Source organism: Crocuta crocuta, unplaced genomic scaffold, assembly GCF_008692635.1.
Source record: "Crocuta crocuta isolate KB4526 unplaced genomic scaffold, BGI_CrCroc_1.0 scaffold189, whole genome shotgun sequence".
Classification (NCBI taxonomy): Eukaryota; Metazoa; Chordata; class Mammalia; order Carnivora; family Hyaenidae; genus Crocuta; species Crocuta crocuta.
This window is the reverse complement of record NW_027551564.1, coordinates 4477389-4504927: the sequence shown is the minus strand read 5'-3', so window position 1 is coordinate 4504927 and position 27539 is coordinate 4477389. Positions and strand designations below refer to the sequence as shown.

The window sequence follows — 27539 nt, the reverse complement described above, 5'->3', positions numbered from 1 at the left end:
ATGGCTTAGCATATATGAGCTATCTGATAATGTATACTTGAAAATAGCATGTATTCTGCAACTGACATTCTATTTTATAAATGTCAGTAAAGCCAATGTGGTTGATAATGCTGTACAGATCTACTTCCCTACCGATTTTCTAGTTTAGTTGTTCTATTAGTTGCTAACAGAGGAGTGTTGAAGTCTCCAACTACCATTGTGAATTTGTCTACTGCCCCTATAGTTCTGACATTTTTTTGCCTCAAGTATTTTGAAACTGTGATTTGGGGCATACACGTGTATGAGGCTTTTGGTTTCCTCGTGAATGAATGATGTTAGCAAGCAAGTTCACTCACAGCTCTTTCTCCTGACCATTCTGTAGATAAGGGGCTGCAGGAGCTGCCCTCCTAGTGTGGTCCCTACTCTTACACACTTGCTCACGACTGTTTCGCTCTCTTACACACACATGCTCACTCAGATTCAAAGCAAATAAGCAGCTGCACAACGTGCCTGCCAATTTTACAACTAAAAATGATAAAACAAACAGAAAAAAAAGTCTTTTAACTTTAATTAAGTCACACATACCAAACCAAAGTCCTAATTTACCTCTTATAAAAGTTAGAAAGATTGAGGCAACAGCACTTTATTTTCTTGGAGGGTATTAATTAAAATATCATATTTTCAACTAACATTTTACAAATTTAAAATTACCTGATCCAAACAATTCAGCAGATCACAAAGGCAAGCCCACTGTAAGGCAGGAGTTGGGTAGAAAGAATGAAAGCAGGCAGTAAAGGTATTATGGCACTCCTGAAGCACAGCTTCCAGGAGACTCAGAGGTTGACTGAGATACCCTTGAGGATCATTATCCAGCTTCACCATGCAGTGGTCAACTCCTTCTGATAAAATTTTTCTTAACAAAGTTCTAGTTTTTCCAATACATTCTGCTAACTTGCTAGTTTCTTCCACAACTGCTTTTCCTGTAGCTTTGAGGGAACAAAGCAGATTGCTAATTAAATAGAATAATAAATATGCATGGAGATATTCAATATAGTTCAAGCAATTTCCTATATAGCTAGAGATCACAAGTACTCATTACCTAGAGATGAAACGATTTAGAAATTAAATGTGGTCCAAAATTATTTTTTAAAAATATTGATAGGAAAACAAAATCACCCTGAAACATTTCAGCATTTAAGTCCAAATGAGTTGTTTAAAATTTTCTATTTGACCAAATCTGTTTAAAATAATACTTTATTAGAGTAATTTTAGTGATCAGTAGAGCATGTAATCTATTTTATTCTTTGTAAGTAAGTATATAAAGGTCATGGAAAACTGACGTCCCCCCTCATTTTTGGAGAAGGTTAAAGGCAGATGAGGATCTTAAATTCCTGGTTTTCCCATATACACCTTCCCAATGTCTCAAATATTTTCTCCCTAAAGTCATTTAAAAATGTGCTTCATACCTGATACTGGGTAAATTTCACATGTATAGACACGCAATAACCTCAGACAACAGGTACCCACAAAGCGCAGTCTCTCTAAATCTAGAAGTGTCGCTGTGAACTGGAATCCTTTTAATCCTCTAAGTTCTTCAACTCCTAAGACTAAGGTGGTCCAACTCCAGTGAAGAATACTCAATAATGACTCAAAACATTCCTAATCCAGAATATGAAAAAACAGGTAACAATTAGTTCAAATGATACCATAGGCTGAATCAAATGGAAAGATGACATAAACTTCAAAACTTTATTTGAACTTTTTTACTGTATTTTGATACCAGACATTCTACTAGTTCATTTATCAAATTACCATTAGGAGCATCTATGAAGCTTGACAAAAGAGGTACAGTAGTTAGGCATCTATAAAAACAGCATTCTTCAATATTTGCCTATTTAAAAATATATTTAAAAATTTTTTTTAACATTTATTTATTTTTGAGAAAGAGAGAGAGACAGAGTGTGAGTGGGGGAGGGGCAGAGAGAGGGGTGACAGAATCCAAAGCAGACTCCAGGCTCTGAGCTGTCAGCAAAGAGGCCGACACAGGGTTTGATCGAATTCACGAAGTGTGAGATCACAACCTGTGCCAAAGTCAGATGCTTAACCAACTGAGTCACCCAGGTGCCCCTGAAAATACATTTTTACATTTCTCTGCTATTAACCTATCTAGTTTATCACATCAGGAAAAAAATTAAAATTATTTATAAATATGTTTACTTGAAAGCAAAATTGAACTCTACATTGTTGCTTTATTATTATATAAATAAGCCAAAAATATTTATAACATGTTAATAATTTTAATAATATTTTATTTAATATTAGTCACAGTATCATTTTATTTCATGCTTACCTATTAAATTTTATCAAACTACAGCCAATCCTTGATAAACAAGTTAATAAAAGATAAAAATTAACTAGAAAATACTAAAAAATTCTTACTAGATTGTTTAAATTCTAGAATATGTGTTTAGAATAGTGAGCATCCCTTCCATTTCTAGTTGTCCTGCAGTACTTAGTGTATCCTATGAAAATTTTAAAAAGATGCAAAATTTTATCATTATAAGGAAACAAGTTTGTACAGTGCACTATATGAAACACCAGTTAAGTTTGTATACGTATAAAACTGGTCTGAAAGGATATACCCAAAATGTAAACAGTAGTTACATGTAATAACAGAGTGATGGGGAAAGAACTTTAGGGTACTTTTAATATAGTAGGATAAATCCCTACTCCAAGCTATTCCCAATCAGGGATGTGTATTGATCTTGTGATTTTAAAAAACTAACACAAAGAGGAAAAAAAAGGTATTCTCCCTATGTATTTTACCAACATGAAAGACTACCAACTACATTAATAAATCATATTCATATAGTGTCTTACAATTAAAAAAGCATTTTTGTATCTCTTATCCCATCAGAAATTCATAATGATGCTATCACACAGTTTATTTAGACAACTTGCATTAAGAATGCCCAATTAATAAATTAAAGAACAAGAACTTAACTCAGATTTCCTGGGCAGACATACCATGATTTCTCAATTACATCATTCCCATTGTACACTAGTAACCCCAGTAATACGGCATATCTTTGTATGTAGAATGCAGATGGTCAAGTAGTTCAACAAAGCCCTTAGTTAAATATACAACTCTTCTATTTAGCTCCTTAAGCATTAGATTAGCGCTTTTTACTCAATATTAGTCTTAACTTTTCCTTCACTTTCTCCTTCAGCATATGTATTCATACAGCATTTCCTAGAAAACCCACCAGTTATTTCAGTTCATGTTAAAATCAGCCAGCATCCCTATTTTCCCATTACTTAAAGTACTTATTCTTTGCCTAGGATGCCAGTGATAATCTAAAAACAAATCTGAGTTCATAAAACTATGTTGAGATAAACTCTCAGAAGGGTGGCTAAATATCAAGATGAAAACGGATCACTGGACAAAAAAAATGGAAATTTAAATAAAAATGGCTTACGACTGAGACAGTTCTTGCAAAAGATCTCTTTAAAATATGTACAGGTTCACTGGTTTGCTGTTTGCCTTTTGAGGCACTGCCATCACTGGTTGGAAGTCTGAGGGTAGCAGATACACATAAATTTATGTTAGAAGGTTCAATGACACTTTTCAAAATATAAATTTATGAAACAGCAAAATATGCTACTATTAAATATTAAGTGCTTATAATTAAAACGTTGTTCAGTGTACCCAGAAGTAGTCCAAGCAACTTGCTATGTTCATAATGCTACATATTACAAATACTAACTATAATAAATAGCATAAAAACAAACAAAAATCTCTTCTTGGGAAAAGTGAGGTTTAAACCATCTAGAGTCCTAAAAGTGATTACTAAGGAAGGAAGACATGAGAGACAGTCACTGTTCTAGAGGTATTTCTTTAGATTTTTCTACTACTCAAAGAATGATATTTTTTAGTGAGGGTTATCTATTTGAATTCTTTATTCTAAAAATTATTGAATAATCTACATTCTTAAATAATGTTATAAATATAATAAATATTATCACACAGACAAGTTATTATTTGATATTTCAATAATTAATTTAGCATTAAGGGATTTTCTAATTCATTCCATCACAAGACAAACAGGAAACACAAAACTGCAGGAAATCAATCAGGCCTGCATCTGAAATCCCTAACACTCAATATCATTTCAGTAAGACAAATTTTTATTACTTTATAATATTCTGAAATAGGTAGTTAAAATACTGTTAATGGCATAATACAGCTAGTCTTCAGTCATGAGGTAAATAAAGTTTCAAATTAAGCTCAAAGTAGAAAATGTTTAAAAATATACAAAATATTAAATTAAGTGTTTTTGTTAAAAGTAGCTATATTTTGGGGCACCTGGGTGGCTCAGTTGGTTGAGTGCCTGACTTCAGCTCAGGTCATAATCTCGCCGTTCCTGGGTTCGAGCCCCGCATCGGCCACTGTGCTGACAGCTCTGAGCCTGGAACCTACTTTGGATTCTATGTTTCTCTCTCTCTCTCTACCCCTCACTCATGGTCTGTCTGTCTCTCTCTCTCTCAAAAATAAATATACATTTAAAAAAAAAGTAGCTATATTTCTACTGGTATGTTATAATTTGCCGAGTGGCTCAAATAATTTCTCTCATTATTTCACATATTTTATAGTATCCTAGCTCATTATAACAGAGGAAAACACCATATTAATTAACTGTAAATATGTTAAATACCTGTATAATAATTGAGGTATCTGACCAGCATTGACATCTGTGCCATTATTTGATTTCTTTGAACTCTTAAATTGGAAAACAACCCTAAGAAGAGAAAAAATAACAATGACACCAAAAACAACACGATTCAAGATTCATGAAAGAAAATAAGAAATCTGATAATTACATTTTCAAATATATGTTAATGCACAGAGATCCATTCTTTAAGAAAAACCCTACAAGTAAAAAGGAATGGCTTTTATTTTGGTTTAAGCTCTGAGTGGTTTAAGGAATAAAATGAAGGAACTGAACTTCATCAGGAAGTCCTGGGTAAGTGACTGGTCCCCCCAGCTCAACTTTAACCAGAATAATAAGCTATTAACAAAATATTTCAACTTATGAACAGTTTAAAATCTGTTCAGCCACATACATGACATGCTTTAGCTTCAAAGTGCTGCAGTACCCCAAAGTTCAATGAACTGCATATGAAATCATGCGGTCCAGGACCAAGGCAGTCTCCTGGTGTTAGCACACAATCTTACAGTAAGTTGAAAGGGATATAGTATAGCAGACTTGATTTTTCTATGGCATTCTACTTGAACATTCAGGAACAAAGAATGCACCTCATACATTATTAGTCTGTTCTGTTTCTGGTCAGCTCTGTTATGAATAGAATAAAACTATTTGAAATATGCTATTATATAACTTCCTCTCATGCTGAAGAAGAGTAAGGAGTAAACTGAATTTCTCTCCCAAGTAATGGTCCTTTCAAACATACAAAATTAGATTACTGAGAATAAAGGATGGAGTTAAGAGTCCAGAGATTCCAGGTCCAGATTTGGTTCTGCCACACAGCCACAATATATGTGAGGCAAATTACTTCACTTTTTGTCTCTCTAGTCCCCTGAGACGAAACAGGGCTAATAATGGCTTCACAAAATTGTCAAGGGCATCAAATGAGAATATAGATATGAAAGTGTTTTATTAACTAAAAAACGCTCTATATATGAAATTTAAACAGTAAATTTCCCCCTACATTTTATTAAAACTGTGCCATCTCATATTGCTAAAGCTCTGCAATTTAGAAACTACTTTCATAAGAACTGCCAAGTTTTATAGCAAGCATTTATTCTTTTTTTATGGTTTCCATATTCCTCATTTTCCTTGTCATTTTTTTAATAATTTCTAATTGGCAATAAGTTCTTAAACAATATAACATCCAGAAATACATACAAATGACAAATGACAAGAGCAAAGAAGAGCAGTCCTATCGTCTCCCTGTCTGTGTAGACCTTAAATCTGGCATGAGGTCACATAAATTTCAATGTCTGGCAGTCATATTATATTCTAGTCTTACTAACATTTTTACCTTACTGAAAGACCTGAGCTTCTAAAACAATATTCCACTAATAAAAATGAGAGTTGCTTAAGTAATACTTAAAACATTCTGCTTACCCATCATCTGTGGTAATAGAAGCTTGTCCATGAGACCCACAGTCACTGCTGGGTCCAGACACTCGAGCCCACGCTACATACCACCATCCAGCTTGTAAGAGAACTGGTTCATCAAACATCATTGCATACTTTTCTCTGAGAGAAAAATTAGTGAGTCAAAGACAGGTCTTTGCCCTGTTACGCGCATTTATTTGTTTTAAATCCTTTATAAACAAAACATGAAATACATTGTGTAATATTCTTAACAAACATCATTAAAACCTTCTATTTAAAGATGTCTGGGGCCACCAGGGTGGCTCAGTTAGCTAAGCATCCAACTCTTGATTTCAGCTCAGGTCAAGATCTCACAGTTTCTAAGTTTGAGCCCTGCATCAGGTTCTACACTGACATGTGGAACCTGCTTGGAATTCTCGCATTTTCTCTCTCTCTCTCTCTCTCTCTCGCTCGCTCGCTCTCGCTCTGCCCTTCCCTCTCTCTCTCAAAATAAATAAATAGGGACACCCGGGTGGCTCAGCCGGTTAAGCATCAACTGCGGCTCAGGTCATGATCTCACAGATTGTGGGTTCAAGCTCTGCGTCGGGCTCAGTGCTGATGCTCAAAGCCTGGAGCCTGCTTCCAATTCTGTGTCTGTCTCTCTCTGCCCTCCCCCGCATGCACGCGCTCTCTGTCTCTCTGTATCTCAAAAGTAAATAAACCTTAAAGAATAAATAAAATAAATAAACTTAAAAATAAAAGTCTAAAAAAAAGGTGTGAACATTCACTCCAATGTTTATAGTAGCACTATCGAAAATAGTCAAAGTACGGAAAGAGCCCAAATGTCCATCAACTGATGAACAGATAAAGAAGATGTGGTATGTATGTGTGTATACATATATATACATGCATGTATATGTATGTATGTATAAACACACACACATATATACATTATGTATACACACACACTGGAATATTAACTCAGTGATCAAAAAGAATGAAATCTTGCCATTTGCAACAACATGGATAGAACTAGACTACATAAAGTATGCTACAAGAAAAATTTAAGAAATAAAACAGATGAACACAGGGGAAGAGAAGCAAAAATAAGATAAAAACAGAGAGGGAGACAAACCATAAGAGACTCTTAAAATACAGAGAACAAACTGAGGGTTCCTAGAGGGGAGGTGGGAGGGAGAATGGGCTATTTAAATGGGCAATAGGCATTAAGGAGGACACTTGTTGAGATGAACACTTAAAAGTTTTATATGTAATGTTAAATTCTACTTCTGAAATCATTATTACACTATATGTTAACTAACTTGGATTTAAATGAAAATAATAACAATAAAAAATTTTAAAAAAAGAAAAAATTAAAGGAAGAGATTTAGAAAAAGGTGTCTGGCTGGCTCAGTTACAAAAAGCATGAGACTCTTGACCTCAGGGTTGTGAGTTTGAGCCCCATGTGGGGTATAGAGATCATTTAAATAAACAAACACACAAACTAAGAAAAAAAAAAAACAAAAAAATGTAAGTCTTGACAAGAACAAATTATAGTCATTAGTGTTATGGTGATGACATCCTTCACCTTGAATTCTACAACTTGATTAAATGTTATAAACTTTCATGTTAAAATAACACAAAGGTTTTTAATTGTTGTTAAAAAAACAAAAACAAAAAACCATGCCAGTATAAATGGAAAATGAAACTGAATTTTAGTTTAAAGTTCATTTATTTAAGTAAAGTTTTTTGAGAGGCAGCACATTAAGAAAATGGTTCTGGAGTCAGATGGTCTGAGTTCAAGGCCCAGCTTCATGAATTACTAGTTGTGTGACCTTGGGCAAGTTATTACACCTTCTCTGTGACTCAGTTTCTTCATCTGAAAATAGGGATGAAGATGATGTCCAGATGACAGGATTGTTCTGAGGACTGAGAAAATTCAAATAAAGTGTTTGGAACTGTGCCTTTCACATAGTAACTAAACAAAAAATTTTACTAAAATAAAAGGAGAAAGCATGTTTATAAATAAGGACATCTGATAAAGATACACTAAAGTTTTAGGTAATGGAGTATATTGGTTGTCACTGGGAAGTTGGGCTAGAGAAAAGAATCAAGGATATTTGAGGAAGGGGATGAATTCACACACTGCAGAGGTATGAAGGTACAAAACAGGACTTGAAAATGACAGGGGGTCTAGTTAGGTTAAAGCATTAAGACATATTAAAAACACTTAGGTAGTAAGTTAAAAAAGATGCCATGAATGATTATGGAAGTCCTTTAATGCTAGTCTTAGGAACCTGGGCTTTGTTGGTAGGCAAATGAAAACATTCTACATGATTCTCTATATGTGAAGCAATATATTTTTTACTCATAATCATATGCTCAAAAATAAATGCTGACAATGGCATCTTAAGGCTTTGTTAAAAATTAATCAATTAACTTTCCTAAAATTTTCCTTATCTTCATTTTTCATCACATAAAAAATGACTGAAAAGTATCTCCTGATATTGGTAAATGCCTAAAGTGAAAAAATAGTCAGAATTTTCTTTAGGTTTGCTCTTTTATTCTCTAAGTATTTGTGGGTTAAAAGCAGACTCAATGCCTTACTACCATTTTCAGAAAACACATTTTCACTAGCAAAAAGTTCATATATAACACACAAGTTTTAACATAGCTATCACAGGGAAGTAGTGTACTATTATTATTTTTCAATATTTAAAAAAATTTTTTAATGTTTTATTTATTTCTGAGAGAGATGACAGCATGAGCAGGGGAGGGTCAGGGAGAGAGGGACAGAATCTGAAGCAGGTTCCAGGCTCTGAGCTGGCTGTCAGCACAGAGCCTGATGGGGGCTTGAACCCATGAACGGTGAGATCATAACCCAAGCCGAAGTCGGATGCTTAACCAACTGAGCCCACCCAGGCACCCCTCAATAATAACTTTTTATTGTTCAATTTTTTTTTCTCTTTCCTGATTCAAATCACTTGTCATAACACAGTGTTAGAGATATTTATTGGGATTACACAGAGAGGACTGATAAAATCTAAGTCTCTTCTTACTTAATGAAGTTTTATAAATAAACATCTGGATTTCAGCAACCTTCTAAGAGGTTTCAGTAACAGCTGGCCACCACCCTAAGTATCTTACAACCAAGCACACACTATGGGCATGGTGTCAGGGAAGACAGGTGATGGGACTTCTGGCCTTCTCTATTTGATACTATATACATAATGCTCCAGGTAGTAAATAATTGTATCACATCACTGGAAAGCTAGCACATAAGCTGTTCTCTAAGGGATGTATGAAAGCAAAGATGTGTAAAATATATGTATAGTTTCATCTTATCTTCAATGGAGAAATAATTTATAAAATACAAATATGGAAAATACTGTTAGTTTTAATGCAGTCCTGTTAAATCCAACACTTCTCTAATATACAATATAATTTCTCAAGCATCCCATCATGGATTATTTAAAATATCCTTTTTATGTTTCTTCACTTACAGTGAATTTTTCATATTAAGTATGTTAAGGATGATGCTGAGTAATGAGGAAATCATTACCTGGCAGCACAGTCATAAGCCAGCACGTCTGTCTCTGCAAGAAGGTCTCCGTCAGTTTCATGATCTCCTCCATCAGGACCCAACTCGAACAGCTGGGAAAAGGAGAAAAACATATCATGTCTAGTCAGTCATTCAATCATGCAAACCTGTTGAATAATATGTTTATAGTTTTGTGTGTTTCCAATAACACACATAGTGCTGGATACTACAGAATGCAAAAATCAGAATGCCTGCTTCTATTCTTGAGTTTTATTGATTAATTTTGAGAGAGAGAGCGAGAGAGCATGGTGGAGGGGCAGAGAGAGAAGGAGGGAGAGAAACCCAAACAGGATTCACACTGTCAGCACAGAGCCTGACATGGAGCTTGATCCCACAAACTGTGAGATCATGACCTCAGCCGAAATCAAGAGTTGGACACTTAACTGACTGAGCCACCCAGTTGCCCCAGAATGTATGCTTTTTTAATGTTGAATACACAAACCTATATATTTAAATTAAGAAACTCATGGTCTGTATTAATTTCAGTTTATTTATATATTCACCTATTTATAGCAAATGCTCCAAGCTCTTCTGTACCAAATATAAAGATCTGAAGTAAGTAAGAGAATTCAACCAAAGCATTTTATCTAAGTGAGCTTCCAATGAGGAAGAATTTTGCTTCAACATGTGAGATCTGGGACCCGGTTTCCTCATCCATAAAAGGAAAATGGACACTAAGAGTGCCTACTTCATAGTAATTGTGAGAATTACGTGAAATAATACTTATGGAGCATTCAGAAAAATATCCAGCAAAAAAGGCTAGAAAAATGTTAACTATAGAAAGAGAGAGTATTAACAGAAGATAAGGATCTTTTAAAACATAAGTAACAAAAAATAGTTCAAAGTAATATGGCATGGGACAAGGAGAGATGAAGAGTATGGAAGAAAACGGATATAAAACAAGGGGAGAACCAGAAAGTCTTGGGGAAAGGATAAAAGAGAAGATATCAAAGAGGAAAAGTTATGAAATTAAGTGAAAATAAAGGAGAATTATCAGGAAGAGATCTTTTCTTTAAAAATGGGCCAACACATATAAAAACCCCTCATTTCTCTGGAGAATTATGTAGCAAGTGAACTACAAAATAAGGCAGATAAAACACTAAGGAGGAAAAGAAGGGAGCATTAAAACTTACTGGATAATGGCAGAGAAGGACAAATATCATATGTTTGCACGTGTAGGACGATTAGGAGGAACTTGACGGAGGAACAAGGGGGAGAAGAAGGGCGGAAATGGTGGGGGAAAGGGAGAGAGACAAACCATGAGAGACTCTTGAATGCTGACAAAAACTGAAGACTGATGGATGTGGGGGGGAGGAGGGATGGGCATGGAGGAGGGCACTTGTGGGGATGAGCACTGAGTGTTATGTGGAAACTAATTTGACAATAAACTATTTGTAAAAAAAAAAAACTTACTGGATAACTACTAGGCTAGATGTCCCATTTTATCAATTATATGCTAATAATTTGAAAATCTGTCTCCAGCTCAGATCTTGTTCTCAAAAGTCACTGTATTCTCCACCTGCAGCTGGATTTCACTAGTTAGTTCTAAAGTGACTCACTCCCCTTCTCCCCTGCCTTCCCTGTTCTGATGATCACTCACCTACTCACTCAGATAAAAAAATCTGGAATAATTTTTTTTCCATATATTTCTGCCATCACTACATCTGTTCTATTGCTGGTACCATAGCTTGTCAGTTCACTCATGCTCACTGTTACTAGCAATAACTCATCAGTCTTCTTATCTCCATTCTCTCCTTGCTTTGGCCAATTTCCACAGGGGTTCCATAACCCATAAGGGTTTTTGTTTTTGTTTAATGACCTTAGTACTCTGTAAAATGAATATCTGATTAGAATACTTCTGTAATCTAAAATTTTTCAGTGAGTTCTCATTTCCTACTTTGTATATAGCATAATATAAAGGTCCTTAATGTTTTCCTCCTTATGTTCAACAAATATTTCTTAACACATACCGTGTACCAGGCACAGTTCTAGGAACTGGCCACATAGTCACAAACAATGCAAACAAAAAAATGGGGGTAATTGGAAGTAAGTTTATGGTAAGGGAGAAGATTGTTTTAAACAGGCTCACCAGAGAATCAAGACCTGAATATAAGGAGGAAGTGATCCACATAGGTACTAAAGTAAAGAACTATACTCAGAGGAAATAACCAGCGTAAAGGTCCTGAGGTTTCACTATGCCTGGCAAGTCTGAGGAACAACAGCAGGCCACAGTGGCTGGATTAGGGTGAGGCAGCTAGTAAAATATAAGGCCAGAGTGATAAAGGCAGTCAGTTCAATGGTGCTCTGTGGGCTCTTCTAAGGCATGTGGCTTTTAATCTAATCTAAGACACTGCAGGAATCTGAAATGAAGGAGTAGCGTACTCTGGTGGACATTTAAGTAAATCACTCTGCTGTTCTGAGAATAGACTAAAGGGAGCAAAGACAGGAGCAGGATACAAGTTGGGAGGCTACTGTAATAATCCAGGTGAGAATGGCTACGGTTTGGACCGACTTGATATTAGGGACAGTTTTTAGAAGTGGTTAAATCCTGATTTTATTTTCAAAGTGGTGCCAATGGTATTTGCTGCCGAAGGGGATGTGGGATGTGAAAGAGAGAAGTCAAGGATAAGTCCAAGATTTTTGGCCTAAGCAGATAGAGGAATAAAGTTAACTGTACCCTAAGTCAGTTAACTGGAATGGGGGAAAACACCAGAAGAGCGGGTTTATTAGAGGGATCACCAGAAGCCTAGTGTTGAATATGTTATATCCAAAATGCTTGTAAGCTATCTAACTGGAGATGTGAAGTAGACAGCTGTATACATGACTGTGGAGGTTTATAAATTGAAAGTAATCAGAAACAAAAAATACTTAAAGCCATTAGCCTGGATCATTATGGGGACAAGCAGACTTTAAAAAGTGTCCAAGACTGCATACTGGCACTCCAACAAGTAGAGGTCAGGATGTGACGAGTAACCAGCCCAGGACTTAGAAAAGCAGTCAGTGAGACGGGACAAAAATGAAGCGTCGTGCCCTAGGAGCCAAGTGAAGACAGTATTTTAAAGAAGGAATTAAGTGGATTAGATTATGTCCATTGGTTAAGGAAGATGAGGAGTGAGAATTGACCACTGGCTTTAGCAATCAGAAGTCACTCACATCCTTGACAAGAGCAGTTTCTTGGGTAGGGCAAAAACGTGATTAGAATAAGTTCAAGAAAGAAAGGGAAGAGAGAGAATGGAAACACAAAGCATATAAGAAAGAATACGTAGAGTCCAGCTAGATGGCTGGTCCAAGACACGTACCTTTGCCCAGAGTAGTTAGTGGTGGAAGAGTCTTCTAGCAGGAGGAAAGAGAGAAAGGAGGACCCGACAAGAAAGATGTCTAGGTTTCTGACTTAGGGTAACAAGCGTATTGTGGATGGTACTATTTAAGAAAGGGACTACTGGAAGAGAACAAGGTCCTGGGGAAAGAGCATGAAATCAGTTGAGATATAAAGACTAACAACTGTCATGCCTTTAAAGCACTTACATGGAAATGGGTCAAAGAAGAAGTCTGAGCTGGAGATCTAAATTTGGACATCATGGTATGCTGACAGCTATTTAAACTTCAGGCTTAGAAGAGAATGTCTAGGAGAAAATATAAAGTGTAGAAATAGGGCCTAGGGCTGGGCTTAGAAGAAATCCAGCATTTAGTGTCCAGGTAGAAGAGGACAAACCTACAAAAGAGACAGAAGAAACAACCAGAGATATGAAAACAAAACAAAGCAAAAAAATACAGAGGCTTACTGCTGGGGAAAAAAAAAATGTATACCTTAGAAAGGTGAATGGAGGAATAAAAACAACCTCTGTTCGAAAACCTTAGTTTACTCACTTAACTGAAATACAAAGGCAGGTTCACATCTAGGGAATTGGAGGAGTAAGGAAGGATTTGAGATTGGAAAAAAAATTATATTATGGAAGGCCTACATATTTCTGTACCATGACTACTGGATATAGGGGACACTACGGTGTTCAGTATCAGAACAAAACAAAACAAAACAAAAAACCTTTCAGAGCCAGAAAAAAAAGTACCTTCTTGATAAACTTATTAGACAGTGACAACTAGCACTATATAACTCATTGAGTTTGCTTCTCTATTTTTTAACTTTGAATCAAGACATCTTAAAATAACCCTTTCAAAGAAGTTGCTCTGAAATAAGCCAAAAACTAAAACTACTGTCCTTCTTCCCCTCCCTCCCTCCTTTCCTTCCTTCATATATATGCATGAATGAGTGTGTCTGTCTACCTACCTACCTACCTACCTATGTCATAGGTATCCTTAATCATTACTCTATCCCTGTCTTCTTTTTTTTTTTTTTAATGTTTATTTATTTCTAGGAGACAGAGAGAGAGACAGCGTGAGCAGGGGAGGGTCAGAGAGAGAGGGAGTCACAGACTGAAACAGGCTCCAGGCTCTGAGCTGGCAGTCAGCACAGAGCCCGACGCGGGGCTCGAACCCACGAACCGTGAGATCATGACCTAAGCGAAAGTCGGACGCTTAACCAACTAAGCCACCCAGGCACCCCTCTATCCCTGTCTTCTATATAACTCTAGGGGCTTTTAATTCTTACTTACTTAATCTCTATATTATCTGTGTTTCTTTACCACATGTATTCCAATCATAGCCAGAAATAAGTAAATATTTTTAAAAGTTTGTCAGCTCTGGTTGGGCCTCTATGGGAGGTGTCCTCAAAACCCATCATTATAAGGGAATTTTAACATATTAATATAATTTTTAGACATTAAAAAAACTTTTTAATGTTTATTCATTTATTGCGAGACAGAGAAAAACAGAGTACGCACAGGGGAGGGGCAGAGAGAGAGAGGGAAACAGAATCTTAGGCAGGCTCCAGGTTCTGAGCTGTCGGCACAGAGCCCGATACAAGGCTAGAACTCAGAGACTGTGAGATCATGATCTGAGATAAAGTCAGTCGCTTAACTGACTGAGCCACCCAGGTGCCCCAATCTGATTTTGCCTTTAAAGTAAAAGTATAGTTAGTGCCTTCATTTCAATAGCAGGCTTCATTAAAAATTCTCAATTAAATGCTGTCTGTTCCGGAGATATATTCTTAGTTCTCTCAATAATATCTAAAAATTGGAATGCCTGGGTGGCTCAGTCAGTTAAGCGGCCAACTTCAATTCAGATCATGATCTTGTGGTCTGTGAGTTCTAGCCCCGCACTGGGCTCTGCGCTGACAGCTCCGAGCCTGAAGCCTACTTCAGCTTCTGTGTCTCCCTCTCTCTCTGTCCCTCCCCTACTCATGCTCTTCCAGAAAAATAAAAATGAAAAAAAAGGCAAAATCAGATTAATATGAGAAGCAGAACATTCAAGCTATTAGTGAATTTTCAAAGAATGAGCACATCCTTTGCCTGGAATAACTGCAGACCCTTTCTGATATGAACATTTGAATTAACTTAGGACTTTTAATTATTTTTATTTTGTTTACCTGATGAACTCCATACCCCATATTCGATCTCACTTCAATCCTGGTCCCCAATCTTACGGTGATCATGTTTGCTTACACAGTATTTTACATCAAAAATGCTTTTTTTTTTTTTTTTATTTACTTGAGAGAGTGAACATGCACACAAGCAGGGGAGAGGCAGAGAGAGAGAGAAAGAGAATCCTAAGCAGGCTCCACGGTTAGCATTGGAGCCCAATTCGGGGCTGAATCTCACGAACCATGAGATCATGACTGGGCCAAAATCAAATGCTGGATGATTAACCTATTTAGCCACCCAGATCCCCTAATGACTTTTAAAGCTACATCAAAATGTTCTGCATCAAACAGTTTGTGCCCTTGTCATTAAAGTGGCTACAAAAATGGAAGCATATACAAGGTGCTGCTGTTCCTAGACCACTAGGAAGTTCAGCACAAGGGACTGAGATTGACTATTACAGTCTTTTTCAACCTAAAATTATTGGAAAATCATTTTCCACTCATTTCCTCTCTTCTTGACTTTTGGTTTTCTAATGAGTCAATGATTTAGTAGTATTATATTAGATTTTAGCAATGTTTCTTCAAGTCCTTTTTTAGTATATTATATTATATATAACATAATAAACTACGTCAAAACGTCTTCAAAAAAGGGCAACAGCGTCAACAAACTGCTTACCTTAATTTTAGCAGTATATTCTCCTCTACCTCCAAACAGACCAAGGCCACCAAGTAAAATATCAGTGTCGGCACTAAAACGTATAGCTTCTACTGAATGTGCAGAGTAACCCCAGCCCCCTCCATGACCTAAAAGATACAAATAATAACTTATGTTTTAAGATACCTATATTTATATTTCACTTATAAAATAATTATTTCCTAAACATAAATATACATACTTTCAAACCTGTTTACTACACTATAATCTTCTTTGGAATAAACTTTCATTACTGCTTGAGTCTCCTCCTCAGTACTTGCAACACCCATTTTTAAATCTTGCATAGCTGCTAAGGTATCAAGGCAACCTAAAAACAAACAAACAAAAATTCAACTCCTTGAAATTAAAATTTCGTATTATATTGATGACAGGAGATGCTGTAGGGAATAAATTAAAATAGTATAAACTCTGAGTGTGCTCAATAAATGTATTCCAAACTTTAAACAACGTTTCATGAAAGAACACCTCCAACCAATAAGAATTCTCCACTGCTTGGGTAATTATCATATTTAAATACATTCTATGTGTCAATGTTTTGCAAAAAACACATCTTTAGTTTTAGATGTTTACAATGATTTACCAGATGAAACTTGAGAAAAGAGAAGCAAGGAATTATATGTATGATCTAGTAATTATACTTAGAAATATGATTTCACAACTGCAAAGTTTAGATAAACATAAAGGAGTCTTTTCAAGGACCTTTTTAAAAAGCAACAAAATAAGCAGTTATGTGGATTGGTATAAAATTTCCACCAACAGAATATCTATATAAACTGAAAAAAATGTTATACTGCAAATTAAGTAAATAGAAGTAAAGGAAAACTATGTTATATAAGAGACAAAAATAATATGTATAAATTTCATAATTATATAGATATGTATTTTATATAATGCCATTTAAAATAATGTATATAAATTAAATATTACAATTACACATTTGAATATTCTATCTGCATCTCTAAAGTTCGTATATTTAAGCAAAACAAAGCCATTAATTAAAAAATATATACTTATTAGGAAAATTATCTTCAGAGATGCTTTATATTTGGGCATACATAAACTGTGTTGGTTCTGTCTGATGTATTGTTCTTTGTGGGATAAACAAACCTCTTAAAGTTAGGGGGTTAAACTTTTAACATGTTATTGTTTAACACACATGAAAACATGACATACAAATCTAAATATTCTTAAAAATTCTCAGCACAGTGCATGAATAAAATTGAGCTGATCATCAAAGAGCAACCCTACCTAGAATGTGCAAAGCTGCATGAGATCGGGTGGTCAGAGCCCTGGATCCTGTTGGTAAGGCAAGTTCAGGACTCAGAATACTACATCTGGACTGCATGTCTGCTGCAGAGGGAAGTCTGGCATCAGCAACCACTGCATTGTAACACCACAGCTCCCTAGTATTTGGTCGAAACCTTCAAGAAAGAATAATTATAGCACTTCAACATACAGTTTCATTGAAAAACAATGTCTAAAGTAGAACTGATGATACAAAGGGACTACAAACACCTTAAAAAGGATAAAATGTAGCTCATTATTTTCTCTATCCGAGCTACATATATAAATAAAATGATTTACGTCACTAATAATTTGAACGAAATAGTAATATAGACCATGATTTTTTTGAGTAAAAGAGCAATAGTACCCATGATGCATACATATATAAAGCTCTGTACTACAGAAATTCCACAAATAAAGTTTAAAGACAAAGGCCAAGTTAAAAGAAAATATATGAAACATACACATGAGACAAAAGAACAGTATCCACAATGTATAAGAACTCCTGCAAGCCAATAAGAGGTATCAATCTAGTATCAAAAGTGGATAATAGACCTGGGATGCTGTTTCCACAAAGGAAATACAAAGTGTAAGGAGATGTTCAACCTTACTAATGAACAGTAAACCATAAGGGACCCACAATACCCCTCAATTTCTCAAAGAGAAATTATCTCATTTCCCTTAAATCTTCCATAAAAAATTCTCAAAAACCTGCCACTTCTTTACCACTTTTTTGCTATGAATTCTTTTTGGAGCAGTTGTTTTAATCAACTACAGAGTACATACAGAAGAACAGTAACAAAATATTTTCAAAATAAGGTATGAGAATAATGCATAATGTACACTAGTAAAAAGAACATTCCTCCTATCTTTTAAGTGCCCAGGATCTCTCTCCCTACTTAATTTCTTTCCTTTTCTTTCAAAGGAAGCAATTTCTATGAAGTTTAAAAGTTTATCATTCTCATAGGTTTATGATTTTTTTGTATCTTATATCAAAATTGTACATTATTTAAGTTTCATGTTTCGAATTGTTTATGAACAGGATACACACTTTCTGTGTTTTTCTGTGGCTTGCATTCTTCAAACAATAGAATATTCTTACAATGTATTTATACTGTGGTGTATAACTGCAAGTTCATTCATTCTCGTTGTTACAGAGTATATTGCTCATGTGACTATATTACAACTATTTGTCCATACTATTACTGATGGCAAAAAAATAAAAACCACTCAAAAATGCTTCTGTGGATAATTTTATAAATAGCCCCTAAAGCATTAATACAAGAGTAGATGGGAAGGAAAAACAAAATCCTCATTTTTTCACAACTGGTATGCCTACACAGAATACATGGATTTTTTTGAAAATCTGATCTGTTTCAGATACAGCTAACAATCAGATTCATTTATTAAGGATGGTCTTATTAATCAATGATGCTTGATGATCCAAATTTACTAAATATAAAAGCACTTAAATGCAGCAATCCCTCTTCTGGTGTATATCCAAAAGAACAGAAAGGACAATCTTGAAGAGGTATTTGCACACTCACAATCATCGCAACATTATCCCCAACAGCCAAGAGATGGAAGCAACTTAAGCATCCATGGATGGATGGTGGATAAATAAAATGTGGTTGAAACATACAATGGAATGTTATTCCAGCCTCAAGAGGGAAAAAATTCTGTCACAGGCTACAATACAAATGAATCTCGAGGACAAGACGCTAGAAATAAGCTAGTCATAAAAAAGACAAATATTGTATGATTCCACTTATATATCAAAAGTAGTCATATTCACAGAAAGTAGAATGGTGGCTGCTACAGGCTTAAAGGGATGGAGTATTAGGGAACTGTTCTTTGAGTACAGACTTTCAGTTTTGCAAGATAAAAACATTCTGGAAATTTATTATATAACAATGTGAATATACTTACCACTGCTGAATTGTACACTTAGAAATGGTTAAATTTTATGTTTTTTACCATAATTTAAAATAAAAAGGTTTTAATAATTTTTTATTTTAAACTTAAAAATAATACTTGGCATAGAAAAAATTCTATGAAAGTACCTGCTATAATTAGTAGCATTAATATAATTGTACTATTAAGTTTTAATTTAATCTAGTTTTGTGTGTGTTTGTGTGATTTCTCTCTAGTTGCTTTTAAGATTTCTCTTAGTCTTAGTGTACTATAATTTCACTACAATTTCTCTTCATTGTAGATAATGGAAGCACATTTTTTATATTCTTGTCTGTGTAGCATTTTGTGTAATTCCCTTTTCAAATGTTCAAATCTGATCTACTCATGCATTTTGTAAAAAACTATTCTTCATTTATAAACGCTTTGCTTGGTTGTTTTTCAAATATGCCTCATCATTTTGGGTCTCATTATGAGTTTCTTTTGTTTGCTCAATTCCATCTTTTATTTTTTAAACATTTCATATATAGTTTATATTATTTCTGATAATTCCAAGATCACATTCCTTGTCTTTTGCTGAATTTCATTAAAAGTGATATTACAAATATGTTAAGCAATCTGACTCTGTGCTTATATTTGACATTACTTACATGTTAACATGTTAAGCAATCTTTGACTTAGTGCTCATATTTGATGGAATCTTAATTCATTAAAACCTATGGGCCTAAATGGAGGACTTACACTTGCCTTCTGCTGGAGACAGAGGGTACTATCTATTTGATCCCACTTCAGCATCATTCCAAGGCCAGATGCTTAACAGAGTTTTCAGGATCAGTTTCCGTCTCCCTCACCTTGTAGCTGGCATGTTTGTTTTCTAAACTGCAGCAATGCTTATCAGCAGCTGCCCTCAGCAAAATCCTGTGTTTACAGTGCTGATTGCTTGCTTACTTCTCAAGGGTCACCTCATGAGGTATGATTTTTATTTGTATGCTGGTTTTCTTTCTTTGAGGTGGGGGTGAGGGACAGGGGCAGTATATTAGCAATGTCTTTCTTGGCTGAGCGCCAAGCAATGTATAAAATGTAAACTTTTTAAAATTTTCAAATTGCCAAAAGTGGAAATCCCCATTCATTCTTCAAACCACACCAATCTAGTTTGCACATCTAACGCTTCCATGAAACTATTCTCAAAGTTACAAATAACTTCTAAATAGCTAAACCTAATAGAATTTTTCTTGTTATCTACTTAGTCAAGCCTTCAGCAATATTTAACATCATTAAATACTCCTCTTTTTGACCCACTCTCCTTTTCACTTCTACGTCAGCACACCCTTTGGTCTTTTTCTCATAGTTTACTGGCTGCTCTTTCTAGTCTCCTGACTAGTTCCTCCTCTCTCACCTAACTTAAAAAGTTTGAAGCTCAGGACTCTCCTCAACCTACATTCTCTGCCCCAGGGATCTCGTTCAAAACCACAGCTTTGGATATACCTATAAACTACGAAATCTGGAATTTACATTCCCAGTCCAGACTACTCCTTTGAGCTTGGCTCACTTATCTAACTGCTTACTTAACATGTCAAAAACAGAAATCATGACAAAATCAGTTCCTTTCTCTGCCTTTCCTGGCTCAGTTAGTGCCACCAATGTCTATTCAAATGCCCAAATCAGAATTTGGGAATTATCCCTGACTACTTTCTTTCCTTAACCACCCTCTCAGCCCAATACAACCAAGTTCTATTGACTCTATACAAAACTACGTGCTGCTTCCTGCTCCCCTCCATCTTTCCCACCACAACTCTGTTTCATGCCATCATCTCTCCCTTGCACTGCTACGGTAACCTCCAATATCTGTGCTTGCCTCCTTCCACCTATTTTCCACACGGTAAGTATCTCTTAGTGTCACTTCCCAACTCAAAATCCTACAAAGACTTTCTATTTGGCGAAAACTCAAATTTCTTAATCTACCCTACGAAGTCCTGCATGTTCCAGCCCTGCCTACTCCTCTGAATTTATTTCACGCCACTCACTCACTATGCTTTAACCACACTGGCTTTCTTCAAGTTCCTAAAACATAGCCAAGCGAGGAGGAAGGAAAGATGGTGGAGAAGTAGGGAGCTGTGTACATTTTGCTTGCTCCCATCTCTCAAACAGAGAAGGCCTGAAGCCATAGGACACTGAACCACAGGAGTTTGGGAGGAAAAGAGACAGAGTCCACTAAGAAGACAACCTTATAGGTGCTGAGTGCAAACTGGAGAAGATAAAAATGGTCTGGGACCCAGAGAAAGGGAGGGAGGGGTGGGAAACCCTTTCACGGGGAGCTGCGGAGAGTCGAGGGGAGGAGAAAGAGCAGCAGAACAGCTCATAGAACTGTCCCTGGAGAAGAGGAAAAACCTCGGCTTGGGATGGAGAGTGATCCTATTTCTAGCTGTGATGCTGACATTGGGCTGTGTGCCCCAGTCCCAGGCGGCCCCAGGAGAAACTGCTCCACCGCTCTCCCAACTTGACCCCCAGCAAGGAAGCGGACCAGCCTGAAACTGCTCCACTGCTCTCCCAGCGGGATCCCCAGCTGGGAAGCAGCCTAGCCTGTGGGATTATATTTCGGGCGTATCAATAAAGCGCTCGGACTAAGGCCTGGAAATGAGGCGGGGCTTGGTACATAGAACATGGCCCATGTTGGCTATGCCCATGGCACAGGGAGATCAGAACCAAAAGAATGAGTTGCAACGCTTGGTTTGAGAGGGGACTGGGGCACCGCTGTTTTTCTCCCCACAACCACCAAGGCGGGACCCTAGGGAGCAGCCTGCAGGATNAAGACCAACATGGAAGCATTGCCGTGATTAATTCTAGATCAATTCTTTCTATTCAGATATATTTTCCCTCGTCTCATTCATATCCCTCCCCTCTGCTGGACTGGGCACTCTGGTCATTGGTTTGTTTTAACAGTCACATTTAATCCATTCTCTGGATGTATATTCTATTCCTCCACCGCTACCTTTCTATCTCTCTCTGGAGTAATCAGACTATACAGTTTCTCTGAGTAACATGATCTTTGTTTCTTTCTCCTCGCCTCCTACCATATTCACCTCTTTCTCTCCCTGAATTAAGCCTCTTAGTCTCTCTGCCTGGTCATTGTCCACTTTTGCTTTCTCCCTGCCCTTTCATTTCTCTCTTTGTATATGCTCTTCCATCAGCACTATATACACCCTGCTTTTTATCTGTAGCTGGGAATTCTGGTTTTATGCTTTTAGACTGTCCCTTGTCTTTTGGGTCTTTTTTTCCTTTTTTCTTTTTTTGTTTTTCCCTTTCCATTTGCTTGTTTGTTGGATTTGTCTGTCCGCTTGCATGCCTTTGTTCCCTGTGTGTTTGTCTGTCTGTTTTCCTTTCCAAGGCTACCTCACGAAAGAAGCCAAAGTACACATGGTGGACATGGTGGAGACTCCCAAATACCACTACGAGTAGGAAAATAAAATAACCAAAGTCTCAACAAGAGAGATGAAGAGACACCATTAAAAGAACACTTCCTGAAAGGACAGGCCCTGGACAGTCAATGAGCCTTTTTTAATATAGCAGTACTTGCAGGTGCAGAGCACATAACAAGCTTTTAAAACTAACAAGAGACAGAAAGCTAGCCAAAAGGATGAAACGGAAGAACTCTCCTCCAAAGAAATTCCAGGAAGAATTAACAGCTAAAGAACTGCTCAAAACAGATATAAGCAAAATAACTGAACAAGAATTTAGAACAATAGTCATAAAATTAATCACTGGTTTGAAAAAGGCATGGAAGACAGCAGAAGAGCTATTGCTACAAAGACTATGGAGCTTAAAAATAGTTGTGATGAATTAAAAAAGGCTATAAATGAGGTGCATAATAAAATGGAGGCGTCCAATGCACGAACTAAAGAGGCAGAGAGGAGAATAGGTGAATTAGAAGACACAATTATACAAAAAGAGGAAGCCAAGAGAGATAAACTGATCCAGGCGCACCAAAGGAGAGTTTGAGAACTGAGTGATACAATCAAATGGAACAATATCCATATCATAGGAATTCCAGAAGAGGAAGAAAGAGGGAAAGGCACTGAAGGAGTACTCGAACAAATTATAGCTGAGATCTTCCCCAATCAGGGGAAGGAAACAGACACTGAAATCCAAGAGGCACAGAGAACTCCCCGCAGATGTAACTTGAATCGATCTTCTAAATGACATATCATAGTGAAACTGGCAAAATTAAGGACAAAGAATTCTGAATGCAGCTAGGGATAAAAGGGCCCTAACATACAAAGGGAGACCTATCAGAGTGGTTACAGATCTATCTACTGAAACTTGGCAGGCCAGAAAGGAATGGCAGGAAATCTTTAATGTGATGAACAGGAAAAATATGCAGCCAAGAATCCTCTATCCAGCAAGCCTGTCACTCAGAATAGAAGGAGAGAGAATAGAAGGAGAGGAATAGAAGGAGAAAGAGTGTGGGCGCCTGGGTGGCTTAGTCGGTTAAGCGTCCGACTTTCGCTTAGGTCATGATCTCGCGGTNGCCAGGCTTCTCAAAAAGAAAAGAGAGAGCACTCAAATAGACAAAATCATGAATGAAAATGGATTTATTACAATCAATCCCTCAGAAATACAAGCAATTATCAGGGAATACTATGAAAAATTATATGGCAACAAACTGGAGAACCTAGAAGAAATGGACAAATTCCTAAACATGCAAGCACTACCCAAATTCACACGGGAAGAGATAGAAAATCTGAAATGTGCAGAAGACATGAACAGACACTTCTCCAAAGAGAATATTCAGATGGCCAAGAGACACATTAAATGATGCTCAGTGTCCCTCATCATCAGGGAAATGCAGATCAAAACCACATTGAGATACCACCTCATGCCGATCAGAGTGGCAAAAATGAACAAATCAGGAGACTATAGATGCGAGTGAGGATGTGGAGAAACAGGCACCCTCCTACACTGTTGGTGGGAACGTAAACTAGTGTAGCCCCTCTGGAAAACAGTGTGGAAGTTCCTCAAAAAGTTAACAATAGAACTCCCCTATGTCCCAGTTATAGCACTGCTAGGAATTTACCCAAGGGATACAGGAGTGCTGATGCATAGGGGCACATGTACCCCAATGTTCACAGCAGCACTTTCAACAATAGCCAAAACATGGAAAGAGCCTAAGTGTCTATCAACTGACAAATGGATCAAGAAGATGTGGTTTATCTATACAATGGAATACTACATGGCATGAGAATTCTGGCCGTTTGTAGCAACATGTATGGAACTTGAGGGTGTTATGCTGAGCGAAATAAGTCAGGTAGAGAAAGACATACCATATGTTTTCACGTATAGGTGGATTAGGAGAAACTTAGTGGAAGACCATGGGAGAGGAGAAGGGGAAAATAGTTGGGGAGAGGGTGGGAGGCAAATCATGAGAGACTCTTGAGTACTGAGAACAAAATGAGGGCTGATGGGGGTGCGGGAGAGGGGAAGGGGAGTGATGGGCATGGAGGAAGGCACTTGTTGGGATGAGCACTGGGTGTTATATGGAAACCAACTTGACAATTAACTATGAAAGAAAAAAAAAACATAGCAAAGCTCATGCTGGTATCAAAGCATTTGGGTCTACTAAGCTGTCCCTGCTCAGAAAACTTTTCCTAACTCTTCCAATGTCTAGTTCTTTCTATACTTTAAGGTCTTAACTCATACTATCTCCACCAAATGGAAGATAGGTCACCACTATTAACCTCAATCATAGCACCCTCTTTTTCCTTAAGGATGCTGAGCAAGATCTGTAAAGTATATTAGTTATTCACTTTCGTATAGCCTTTATCTCTATTAAAAAAAAAAAAAAAAGATGACTTCCCCAAGAGCAAGGGCATTGTCTATCTCATTCACTTTGTGTCATATAGTATGTGTTTAAATATTTACAGAATAAAATTAAAATAGCAAAAATTAAAAATAATAGTGCTGTATTACTATAAAGTATCAATATTAGTATTTAATATTATTAAATAATAACAACTGTATAGTGATGCTGATAGTACGGGAAAATATGGATTCTCATATGGAGAGAGTACTAAAGGAGAACTGGACAGGTATATGTCACAATTCTGACCCAGCAAATCCACTTCTTAAGCTACCTTATAGCAATATACTCCCATAAATACAAAACTCTGTGCTTACATATACATATGTGTTTGTTTGTTCACTAGGGTATTATAGATAATACCAAAACATCAAAAAATAATCTAAAATTTTTGTTCATTGATAGGGAAGGAATTCAGTGTATTTTGGTATATCGACTACAGAATTCTAAACAGTTTTGGGGCAGCTGGGTGGCTCAGTCGGTTGCGCGGCCGACTTTGGCTCAGGTCATGATCTCAAGGTTCATGGGTTCGAGACCCGTGTCGGGCTCTGTGCTGACANTTAGAAACTGTTGTTTAGTAAAAAAAAAAAAAAACCTATCTTTTAAAATGAATATATTCTTATTTGTATTAAAAAAACACATGCATTTTAAAAAGGTATCAAACAACATAAGCCAAACTTAATACCTGTGACCCATAGAGAAGATTAGTAAGATTTGTTATAGGAGGAAAAAATGATCTGAAGAAGGACCACATAACTCTTCTTTTAAAAAATAACAGGGGTGCCTGGATGGTTTGGTCGGTTAAGCGTTCAAATTCAACTAGGGTCATGATCTCGCAGTCCATGAGTCTGAGCTCCGGGTAGGGCTCTGTGCCTGAAGCCTGCTTCAGATTCTGCGTCTCCCTCTCTCTCTGCCCCTCCCCCACTCACACTCTGTCTCTCTCCCTCTCTCTGTTTCAATAAATGAATAAACATTAAAAAAAATTTTTTTTAAATGACAACACATATTCATGTATTATTTGTATATATTTTGAAGTGGGAAATAAAGTCACTGTCCTTAACATTATCTGCTTTTTATAGATACTAAGTTTCTAATTATTCAGGAGAAAATTGCTGTTAAGAATACAAAAGGAAGCAGTCTGGCTGGAAGGAAAGTCAAAGTAAGCTAATACTAAATCTGCAGTATCTATGACAGCTGCAAAACGAAAATACTCTAGTGCAAAACACAAAGGGCACAAAATAGCCAGAAGTAAGGATAATGGAATATAACTCTGATCCTGATTATAGGAAAACACCTTCCAGCTGTTTTAGTGAAAACACTGGAGGGGAGGCTGCTCTTCATCTTTCAATCTTTGCTCTTGAACAAAGGGGTAAATGGTCAAGGATCTGCCGAGGCATTTGAGATCATCTCTCCCAATGCTCTCACCATATGTGAAAAAGGCAAGGTTCAACTAACTGTCTACCACACTTCTGAGTTCTGTTAAGACTGCAGGGAAATGGCTCTAATTATACTATTAGAATCCAGTTCTGCTATTAACCAATTCAGAAAATATTTCTAATTTAGTGAATGTATCCATAAACAAATTCTATACTGTCAACTTTTATTTTGTTAATGCAAAGTTACTTAATTTAAAAATAAAGCATATAAAGATTACATATATTCTATAAAGATTCTAGAAAATAAAACATCTATTTAAACCTAGGTCCAAGCCAGAGCTTGCTCTTTGGTAACTAAGTCTCTTGTATATGGACTTGTAATCAGTAAATACCTAATGACTAGTCTATCTTTACACCATGTGCCTTTCTATTCCCTCCATGCTATCCCATATGACCACTCTAATTTTGGTTCTTAGTATTTCAGGTCTCAGTAGGAATTACTGTAAGACTACTTACCTGCAGTCTTTCATTATCTAATCTATCCTATGTAATGCTTCCAGGGAGAATGAAAAGCACTACTCAAATCTGGCTTCCAGGCCTTCTCACAAAGTGCCCAAGTAAGATACTAAGCTGATCAGCCACCTGGGGAGCAATATAATTAATTCCTTCACTCTGAATGCAGCCTTAGGAATGATAGAGAACATGGCCTCTTAAGACATGGTTGGCTGATAGAAATGAAAGCAGGCATGAGCAGAGGAAGGAAGACAGAAAAAGCCTTTTCCTTTTCGTTAGAGGTGCCACTTAAACTCTTCAATTTATATAATTCCTGTCCACTGCAGTTGGCCAAATAAATAATGCAAGAGGGGGGAAAAAAGGTAAGTCCTGTGATAAGTCACCCTGGGAATGCAGGCAACACCTCCTCCTAGTATTCAAGGCTAGAGTTGCTAACAAGGACAACTCTTTACTCATTATGTACATAAACCATCATGATAAATTTTAAACAAATACAATATAATTTGAGTCTCTAGTGTATCTATATGCATTCTCTACATTTTTGTAGTTTCCAGAGTTGGTAACCCTATACATTTTTACATTTCTTTACTGATACAGGGATTTTGTATCCATTCATAAAGGGTGAGTTCATTTATCTTAATTATTCTGTACTATCTTTGGCACAATTTCTTCTACATAGTCAGTAATAATTCAACTTTATGGAAAAAA

At 36.5% G+C, this 27539-nt stretch overlaps 1 protein-coding gene across 4 annotated transcripts in view; it reads right to left on the bottom strand.

Annotated features, from left to right (window-relative positions):
- Positions 1-27539, bottom strand: part of MYCBP2 (MYC binding protein 2) — a 269414-nt gene that overhangs the window by 130961 nt on the left and 110914 nt on the right. For all 4 annotated transcript variants that reach the window (XM_077750063.1, XM_077750062.1, XM_077750060.1 and 1 more), the window contains exons 24-32: positions 17142-17314; positions 16075-16200; positions 15855-15982; positions 9664-9755; positions 6129-6263; positions 4695-4778; positions 3459-3555; positions 1446-1638; positions 691-965 (exon numbers count right to left, since the gene is read on the bottom strand). In XM_077750063.1, coding sequence (XP_077606189.1) covers positions 691-965; positions 1446-1638; positions 3459-3555; positions 4695-4778; positions 6129-6263; positions 9664-9755; positions 15855-15982; positions 16075-16200; positions 17142-17314 — 1303 coding nt within the window. The remainder of the gene's footprint in view (positions 1-690; positions 966-1445; positions 1639-3458; positions 3556-4694; positions 4779-6128; positions 6264-9663; positions 9756-15854; positions 15983-16074; positions 16201-17141; positions 17315-27539) is intronic.